General features: G+C 52.9%; 1 protein-coding gene across 1 annotated transcript; it reads left to right on the top strand.

Moving 5' to 3' along the window:
• The first annotated feature begins 3,413 nt into the window (after window positions 1-3,413).
• LOC144506124 (uncharacterized) lies at window positions 3,414-9,100 on the top strand. The gene is made up of 2 exons (XM_078231949.1): window positions 3,414-3,566; window positions 7,643-9,100. Exon 2 carries the CDS (start codon window positions 7,735-7,737, stop codon window positions 8,482-8,484), a length of 750 nt encoding a protein of 249 aa, XP_078088075.1. The 5' UTR covers window positions 3,414-3,566; window positions 7,643-7,734; the 3' UTR covers window positions 8,485-9,100.
• The last annotated feature ends 895 nt before the right edge of the window (window positions 9,101-9,995 follow it).

The raw sequence follows: 9,995 nt of genomic DNA, 5'->3' as shown, positions 1-9,995 counted from the left end.
CACTGTCTGTGCAGAGTCTGCACATTCTCCCGGTGTTTGGGTGGGTTTCCCCCGGGTGCTCCAGTTTCTTTCCACAGTCTGAAAGATGTGCTGGTTAGGTGCATTGGTCATGCTAAATTCTCCCTCAGCATATACTAACAAGCGCTGGAGTATAACGACTAGGGGATTTTCACAGTAACTTCATTGCAGTGTTAACACTTGTGACACTAATAAATAACCTTTAAACTCCAGCCACCGTCAGAGGGCTTGATCTGCCCTATTCATGGCCTCAGCTCCTCAACACTGTGATTCATCATGTTTGATTTGCTGCCCCAGCTCCTGGTTGTAGTCCTGTTCTCTCGCTATTTTTTTCTTCATGATTTTTTTTGTCCCTCCTTCTTCTTCAGCTAGTGCTCCAGGCTCAGGCTCTTGTCCCAAGAGGAGCACCCTTCCCCACCCCCCCCCCCCCCCCCCCAACTTCCAAATTCCAAACCCTTGCCCCAGAGCCCACTGAATCCCGTGCCCCTGCTACTTTCTCAGGTCGGTGACCTCCACTGGTGGAGACCTAATGCCCCTCAGTGGACAGGGCCTGACCTCGGGCCTTGCTCCAAAGTCAGAAGCCAGAAGTCAGGATGCTGACGAACCCTTACATGGTTTGTCTACAAACCCCGGTGGCAGGATTTAAAAAAAAATTCCTTTATGCTCTGTGGCCATTGCTGACACCATCAGCCCATCCCAAACTGCCCTTGAACTAGGCACCACTTGTCTTTTCCTGTGCACGTGGGATCTGATAAAAGAGGTTTTGATAAAGAATAATGGTCTTTAGGAGGAAAAAAGTTCTTTGGCAAAATCTTTTCCTCATTTGTTTGTTCAAGGGACACGCAGCAGGAAGCTGCAAGTCGCTTTGCAACTCAGGGCGGGTGTGGAATGTCGTTGTGACTGTCCCACCTCCGCTGTGTGAGAATAGTACCCCTTTAAACTGAACTCAGCAAAGACTTTGAGCGAGCTGGCTGCGATTGGGGGGGACAAGTGACTCATTTATTCGAGGAATGTGACTTGAAGGCACAGGATATTTTTGCTGTTGCTCCTCCACCGAATGTCCGCAGTGACATGCATTGTGCCAAGGTTAAAAGTGAAGAGCATGTTATGGCAACTCTGGGGAACCAGGGACCGAGCAGCCCATACCACGGCAGAAACGCTGAATATCACTGGCTCCAGCGCAATAGTCGTGCCTGAAGCCAAGATGTTATGTGAAGTAAAAACAGAATCTTATCCAGAGAGAGAGAGCCTGGCTGGGTTTCACTGAGTGTATTAAAAAACAAACAAACAGAAGCCCTCAAGGACATGATGTCCCAGGCCCACATAAAATAGAAGCTTATTAACCGCTCTCTGACCTCGCAGTTTGTAATCGAAGTCCGCCTTCCTTTGTAAAGTAGCAATATAGGATTGGACAGGCAGAGGGAAAGAATTCAATGTCCTTCCCCACCCCCCCTCAATCCACTACAATAACAACACGCCAGCTGCTGAGGGGAGGGAGCTGCCAATTCACCTCGAGTCAGCAACTTTTATCCTCATTGGATAATTGCTTTTCCATCGCAGATTCATGCACCACACTCAACCCATCCCAGTCTTTGCCAACTTAAGCAAAACAGCAGGAATGTTGTCCTCAGGTTCAGCCTTGCTCCCTCCCACCCCCAGTGAAGTAGCAGAGGAGGAAAAGCTAATAATAGCCGAAGCATTCAATTCAGCAGCGAGCTCCGAAAACAGGACCAGGGAGAGAGCTGAACCTGACGAGCAGCAGCTTTTGGGGCCAAAGCAGTTCGGGGATAGGCCAATCTGTTTGTGTTGAAGCGAATGCTACAGTCCAAGATGAGTAGTGTACAACATGACAATGAAACGCCTTCCTTTCACTGGGGTTAATGCTGCAATACTAGACCAGGCACAATGCCAGTTTGCCACAAGAAAGTGCAGCAGTCCAAAAAACAGTAACTTGCATTTACATAGCACCTTTAACAGAGCAGATCATCCCAAGGCACTTCAGGAGCGTTCAGTGTTTGACACTGAGGGCCCTATTTTACCATTTTGATTCTAAGTGCTGGGCGGACTTGAAATGGGGAGTGTTTCAGATCCAACTTAAAGTAAAGTAAAGTTTATTAGTCACAAGTAGGTTTAAATTAACACTGCAATGAAGTTACTGTGAAATTCCCCTAGTCGCCACACTCCAGAGCCTGTTCGGGTCAATGCACCCTAACCAGCGTGTCTTTCAGACTGTGGGAGGAAACCGGAGCACCCGGAGGCCCATTCTGAGGCGTCCCCAATCACTGAAAATATATCAGTGATTCCGAATTGTGCTGCGCAAGCTTAACACGGCCCGAAACCCTGCAGTTCCAATCGGAGCCTCCAACTGCGCATGCGCAAAAAAAATTCATAGAACGCTGCTCTCCTGACAGATCCCTCCCGGGCCGGATAATGCCTCCACCTGGCCCCCACAGACATTGCTCCACCTCCACAACATCACTGAACCCTTTATCCACCCCCCGCCACCCAGACCGATTGCAGCTCCTTCCCACCCTTCCCCTCACCAATCTCAGGCAGTGTGGTAGAGGAACCCCCTTCCCCCCACTGATGTCAGGCAGAGTGGAGCAGATCCCCCCCCCCCCCCCCCCCCCACTGATCTCAGGCACAGTGATTCCCCCCTCGCCTCTCCCCCCACCCCAGACCCTCCTGCACAAGGCTCCCATCTACTCCGGACTCCGATGGTTGTGTGACACCTCCCACTCTCTCCCCTGTCCCCAATTATTGAGGCACTGATCCACCACCCCCCCCCCCCCCCCCCCCCCATCGGCACATCTGCAAGTGCTCACTTGCCTTCTCCTCAATACTAACAAGCAAACTGCATGGAACTTGCTGGAATGCTCTGCCAAACTGCCTGCAGCTGATCTGTCCAGCTCCATAAGACCCTCCAAGGATGGACAGGCAGGCAGGCAGTGCAGGAAAAAATGAGTGCACGACCAGCCCCCAGATTTACTGAAGGCAACCTTGGGAGGCTGCTGGATGTGGCAGAGGTGAGGCGGGACACCCTCTTCACCCCAGCAGGACGCAGACCCAGGGGAGCTGATAGCAATGCGGCCTGGGAGGCAGTTGCTGCCTCGGTCAGTGCCATGGCACTGACCCCCAGAACAGGGGAGCGGTGCCGCAAAAAGGTTAATGACCTCATCCGAGCAGCAAGGATGAGCGCTTATCCCCATCTAGCATCTTCCCCCTAATCGCCCCAGATCCTCCCATCCCCAGCACCCTGCATGTTTCCAGCTCCTGACCCCCAAGCACCTCCTTCCTCACCCCCCAAGAGCTCCTCTGTATTTGCCCTCTCAGGGCCACCACCTGATACTCTGCAGGAGCCATCATTTCTTTCATGGCTCCTTCTGTCTCCACAGGAGAAGATCAACCATAACACCAGAGGGCGAAGACAGGGGGTGGTGAGCCAGTCCTCTGGGTTCTCACCCCCTTTGAAGAGCGGGCGCTGGAGCTGTCCAGGGAAGGGGAGGTACTGACTGTCAGCAACAGCAGGGTCGGGCTGCAGTCAAGAAGTGAGCACCTGTCAATTCTCCACTCAATTTGAGGCGGCTTCTAGGGGGCATGGGTTTTGGGTGCGAGGGGCAAGGTTTAAAGGAGATGCACGAGGCATGTTTATTTGCACAGAGAGGGTAGTGAGTGCCTGGAACTCAAGGAGATTGTGGAGGCAGATATGAGGGTGACCTTTAAGGGGCGTCTTTACAGCTATGTGAATGGGATGGGAATAGAGGCATATGGTCCCTGGAAGGACAGAGGGTTACAATTTAGATGGACAGCCTGGTTGCTGCAGGCTTGGAGGGCCGAAGGACCACGGGAGGAGGGTAACTGGGTAACAGTGAGGAAGGAGAAAGCTCGGGTGATGGTGAGCACCCCGGTGGATGTGCCCCTTAATAATAAGTACTCCTGTCTGAGTACTACTGGGGTGGACAGCCCACCTGGGGGAAGCAGCGGTGGCAGTGTCTCTGGAGCTGAGCCTGGCCCAGTAGTGCAAAGGGGTAAGGAAAGGAGGGTAGTGCTAATTGGGGACTCTACGGTGAGAGGGTCAGATAGGCGTTTTTGCGGACACAGACGGGACTCTCGGATGGTGGTTTGCCTCCCTGGTGCAGGGGTCCGGGATGTCTCTGGTCGAGTCCCAGAAATCCTGAAGGGGGAGGGAGAGGAGCCCAAGGTCGTGATGCATATAGGTACTGCTGACATCGGTAGGAAGAGGGAAGGGGTCATGAAAAGAGAATATAGGGAGTTGGGTAGACAGCTGAGAAAGAGGAATGCAAAGGTAGTAATCTCGGGATTGCTGCCTGTGCCGCGGGAGAGTGAGAACAGGAATCGGTGGAGAATTAATGCGTGGCTGAGGGACTGGAGCAAGGGACAAGGATTTGGGTACTTGGATCATTGGGACCTCTTTAGGGGCAGGTGTGACCTGTTTAAAAAAGACGGGTGGCACTTGAATCCCAGGGGGACCAATATCCTGGCGGGAAGGTTGGCTAAGGCTACTGGAGAGACTTTAAACTAGAAAGGTTGGGGGGAGGGAATCGAAATGAGGGGACTGAGAGCGAGGAGGTTAGCTCGCAAATAGATAAGGAATGTAGACAGGGTAAGAGGGAGGTTAGACGAGTGAGGGAGAAGGGAAGTGCTCAGGCTGAAGGTCTGAGATGTGTCTATTTTAATGCCAGGAGTGTAGTGAATAAAGTGGATGAGCTTGGAGCGTGGATTGCTGCTTCGAATTGTGATGTGGTGGCCATTACGGAGACTTGGATGTCTCAGGGACAGGACTGGGTGCTTCAGGTGCCGGGTTTTAGATGTTTCAGGAAGGACAGGGAGGGAGGCAAGAGAGGGGGGGGAGTGGCACTGTTGATCAGGGATAGTGTCACGGCTGTAGAGAAGGTGGACGCCGTGGAGGGACTGACTACGGAATCTCTGTGGGTGGAGGTTAGGAACAGGAAGGGGTCGGTAACTTTGCTGGGTGTTTTCTATAGGCCGCCCAATAGTAACAGAGATGTTGAGGAGCAGATGGGGAAACAGATCCTGGAGAGATGTAGGAATAACAGAGTTGTCGTGATGGGAGATTTTAATTTCCCAAACATAGATTGGAATATCCCTAGGGCTAGGGGTTTGGATGGAGAGGAGTTTGTTAGGTGTGTCCAGGAGAGTTTCCTGACACAGTATGTGGATAAGCCTACTAGAGGAGAGGCTGTTCTTGATCTGGTGCTGGCTAATGAACCTGGACAGGTGGAGGATCTCTCGGTGGGTGAGCATCTTGGGGATAGCGATCATAATTCTATCTCCTTCACGATAGCATTGGAAAGAGATAGGGTCAGGCAGGCTAGGAAAGTGTTTCTCTGGAGTAAAGGGAAATACGGTGTCATCAGGGAGGAAATTAGACGGGTAAATTGGAAGGAGGCATTCTTGGGGAAAAGTACCGAAGGAAAGTGGAGGATTTTCAAGGAATGTTTGTCTGGAGCTCTGCATGACAACGTTCCGATGAGACAGGGGGGTGTTGGTAGGGTACGGGAACCGTGGTGCACGAAGGTTGTGATGAACCTGGTGAATAAGAAAAGAGAGGCGTACAGAAGGTTCAGAGAGCTAGGAGGTGTTAAGGATTTAGAGGAGTATACGCGATGTAGGAAGGAGCTTAAGAAGGAAATTAGGAGAGCGAGAAGGGGTCATGAGAAGACCTTGGCGGGTAAGATTAAGGAGAATCCCAAGGCTTTCTACAAATATGTCAAGAGTAAAAGGATGAGATGTGAAGGCATAGGACCCTTAAAAGGTGAAGGGGGAAAAGTTTGTGCGGAACCGTTAGAAATGGCGGAGCTGCTTAATGAATACTTTACCTCGGTATTCACGGTGGAATTGCGGAGGACAGAAAGGATCGAGCATGTGGACATAAAGAAAGAGGATGTGTTGGAACTATTGAATGGCATCAAGGTTGGTAAGTCGCCGGGACCGGATGGGATGTACCCCAGGTTACTGTGGGAGGCGAGGGAGGAGATTGCGGAGCCTTTGGCGATGATCTTTGCATCGTCGATGGAGACGGGAGAGGTTCCGGAGGATTGGAGGATTGCGGATGTGGTCCCTATATTCAAGAAAGGGAACAGGGACAGCCCGGGAAATTACCGACCGGTGAGTCTAACCTCAGTGGTTGGTAAGTTGATGGAGAGGATCCTGAGAGACAGGATTTATGATCATCTAGAGAAGTTTAGTATGATCAAAAGTAGTCAGCACGGCTTTGTCAGGGGCAGGTCGTGCCTTACGAGCCTGGTTGAGTTCTTTGAAAATGTGACCAAGCACATTGACGAAGGAAGAGCGGTGGATGTGGTCTATATGGACTTCAGCAAAGCGTTCGATAAGGTCCCCCATGCAAGACTTCTTGAGAAAGTGAGAGGGCATGGGATCCAAGGGGCTGTTGCCTTGTGGATCCAGAACTGGCTTGCCTGCAGAAGGCAGAGAGTGGCTGTGGAGGGGTCTTTCTCTGCATGGAGGTCAGTGACCAGTGGAGTGCCCCAGGGATCTGTTCTGGGACCCTTGCTGTTTGTCATTTTCATAAATGACCTGGATGAGGAAGTGGAGGGATGGGTTGGTAAGTTTGCTGACGACACCAAGGTAGGTGGTGTTGTGGATAGTTTGGAGGGATGTCAGAAGTTGCAGCGAGACATAGATAGAATGCAAGACTGGGCGGAGAAGTGGCAGATGGACTTCAACCCGGATAAGTGTGTGGTGATCCATTTTGGCAGATCCAATGGGATGGAGCAGCAGTATAAAATGAAGGGTACCATTCTTAGCAGTGTAGAGGATCAGAAGGACCTTGGGGTCCGGGTCCATAGGACTCTTAAATCGGCCTCGCAGGTGGAGGATGCGGTCAAGAAGGCGTATGGCGTACTAGCCTTCATTAATCGAGGGATTGAGTTTAGGAGTCGGGAGATAATGCTGCAGCTTTATAGGACCCTGGTTAGACCCCACTTGGAGTACTGCGCGCAGTTCTGGTCACCTCATTACAGGAAAGATGTTGAAGCCATTGAAAGGGTGCAGAGGAGATTTACAAGGATGTTGCCTGGATTGGGGGGCATGCCTTATGAGGATAGGTTGAGGGAGCTTGGTCTCTTCTCCCTGGAGAGACGAAGGATGAGAGGTGACCTGATAGAGGTTTACAAGATGTTGAGGGGTCTGGATAGGGTGGACTCTCAGAGGCTATTTCCAAGGGCTGAAATGGTTGCTACGAGAGGACACAGGTTTAAGGTGCTGGGGGGTAGGTACAGGGGGGATGTCAGGGGTAAGTTTTTCACTCAGAGGGTGGTGGGTGAGTGGAATCGGCTGACGTCGGTGGTGGTGGAGGCAAACTCGTTGGGGTCTTTTAAGAGACTTCTGGATGAGTACATGGGATTTAATGGGATTGAGGGCTATAGATAGGCCTAGAGGTGGGGATGTGATCGGCGCAACTTGTGGGCCGAAGGGCCTGTTTGTGCTGTGACTTTCTATGTTCTATGTTCTATGTTCCTGTGTTGTAATCTTATTTGTGGAGAAATGTAAGTAACATTTTTGCATCCTCGATTCCTCTCCCTCCCTTCACTTAACCTTGTGACCTGTGTTGCAAGAACAGATCCGGATGCCCCGGGGCCATCTGGCATCGAGGCCTCCACTGCGGCTCCCATCCAACCTGCTCCAGACATCTCGGACGAATCCTCGGAGGATATGGATGAAGGGACTTCCGAGGGTGGCACCGTTTTGGCGTCAGCTTCCACCTCGCAGTTCACCATCCCAGATACTGACACGTCGGTGGGTCCAGTTAGTGGTGAGGCTTCTGGGTCACTCTCTGATGAGCACGACACATCTGTTAACGAACATCGGGAGGAGGGAACATCCGAGGCCTCTGGCATGCGGGGACCTGCCGGAGGCGAGGACTCAGCTGGCCCCAGGCTACATGCTGATCCTCTGAGATTACTTCTCCCTCAGCTGTTGGAGATGCAGCAACAGAGCCAGAGAATGCAGGAGGGGCTGACGGCCACACTGGACCGACTGCGAGGCTATTGGGAGGAGTCCCAAAGCTTTCAGACGGACCAGCTTTTGTCTGTCTTGCGTGGTTCCCAGGCCAACACTGCAAGGATGGCAGCCACGGTGGAAAGCCTGAGGCAGGAGATCCTCACCATGAGTGGAAGGCTCCAAGCGATAGCCGAGTCACAGCGGGCCACAGCGGAGTCCCAGAGGGCTGCAGCTGAGTCACAGCGGGCCACAAGGGAGGGACTGAACAGGCTTCTCGAGATTCTGCGGCCCATGGCTGAGAGGCTCGAGAGCTTGCAGGAGACCCAATGGGACAGCGCTGAGACAGAGCGGGCTACGGCAGCAGCCCTTGAAAATGTGGCCCAGTCACAGAGGGTCATGGCTGAGGGGCTGCAGAGCATGGCCCAGTCTCAGAGGGCACTTGTTGTGGCCATTGACAGGTGACCTCTGACTCAGGTGGCCATCGCAGAGGGCTCAACCACCATGGGCAGGACGCAGGTGGTCCTCCAGGGCTGGCAGGGCCTGGTGACGCCAGAGCTTCTGAAGCTCACTGCAGAAGCACCGCCGTCCCATGGAGTGACCCAGGGGCCCACAGGAACCCCAAGGGAGGAGGAAGGGCTCGAGTCCATGCCAGGGCCTTCCAGCCAGGAGACTGTGGTTGTGGCTACACCTTCTGACTCCCCCCTTCCTGACACCGGGGCATCTCAGGGGCAGTGGGATGAAGAGGGTGTCATGGAAACATCCCAGACATCTGGAAGTAGGCCAGGGCCCTCAAAGTCAAGAGTGTCCAGAGGACGCCCGTCATGCGCATCACAGGCAACAGGGCGAGGCAGGCAGCTGGCCCCCTCCACCTCCAATGTACATTCTGGGGAGACACTGATACGTAGTGGTAGGCCACGTACGGTTAGGAAGTTATAGTTGCACTGAGACGGCATGGGGTGAAGGGCTGCACTAGTTAGATAGATCTTTAAGACCTTAACATTTTCCATTCATATGTTTTTATGTTAGAACTTATTATTTAATCACCTTTATTGCAATCATTAAATGTTTTTTCACCACCAACCTGTGACTCATTTGTCTCAGATTTGTCTCGAACAGGAATCCTCTTCCATTGATGATCGCCGGAGGGATGCTTCATGTTGATGTCAGTTGGGGAGGCCCCTCGATGCCATTGAGAAAATGAAGCCATTGGTTCCCCAGACCCCACGAGCAGTTCCCTCCCCTCCCCCACCCCACCCACTCCAGGGCCCTGTATGGGGGTTTCAGATCCCTTACCCACTGCACAGATGTGGGCCCAGGTGCCAGCGTGCATGCGGAGCTCAGGTAGGAGTCAGACTAGTTTGCACCAGGGCATCATCATAATGGTGCTTAGAGAATTGTCATCACTCTCCTGCCCGCCAAAGAAACTCACTCACACAGAGTACCCAGGCCCACCACTCTGGTGTGACGATGTTGCAGGAGATAGAAGGACTTTGGGGGTGGTGGCGGAATGGAGCCCACGTGCACAGACACAGGCCACTAGCAACTGAACCGCCTGGTGATCAGGGCCTCCCTAGTCGCCATCGCTGCCTCATTTGAGCTGCCAGCCCTCCAGCGCCTAGGTGATGTTCCTCGGCATGCTCTTCCTCTTCTTCCTCCTCCAGTTGGGCGGCCTCCATGTCTTCCTCCTTCTCCTTCAACAGGTCACCTCTCTGCTGTGTCAGGTTGTGCAAAGCACAGCACATTACCACAATGTGGGAAGAGATCAGAGGGCTGTATTGGAGGGTCCCACCAGAGTGGTCCAGGCACCGGAATCGCATTGTGAGGAGCCCTGTGCACTTCTCCACTATCGAGTGGGTGGATACGTGGGCCTCACTGTAGCAGGTCTCCGTGTCAGACACAGGCCTCCGCACAGGCGTCATCAGCCATGTCCGAAGCCATGTCCATATCACCCATGAGCCACCGCCGCAGCCTGA

The sequence above is a fragment of the Mustelus asterias genome, chromosome 17 (genome assembly GCF_964213995.1).
Source record: "Mustelus asterias chromosome 17, sMusAst1.hap1.1, whole genome shotgun sequence".
In the NCBI taxonomy this organism is placed as follows: domain Eukaryota; kingdom Metazoa; phylum Chordata; class Chondrichthyes; order Carcharhiniformes; family Triakidae; genus Mustelus; species Mustelus asterias.
The sequence above is the reverse complement of the archived record's forward strand: the minus strand, read 5'-3'. Positions and strand labels throughout refer to the sequence as shown.

Excerpts from the sequence above, each read along its gene's own strand:
- LOC144506124 (XM_078231949.1), top strand. The coding sequence starts at position 7,735 with ATGGATGAAGGGACTTCCGAGGGTGGCACCGTTTTGGCGTCAGCTTCC.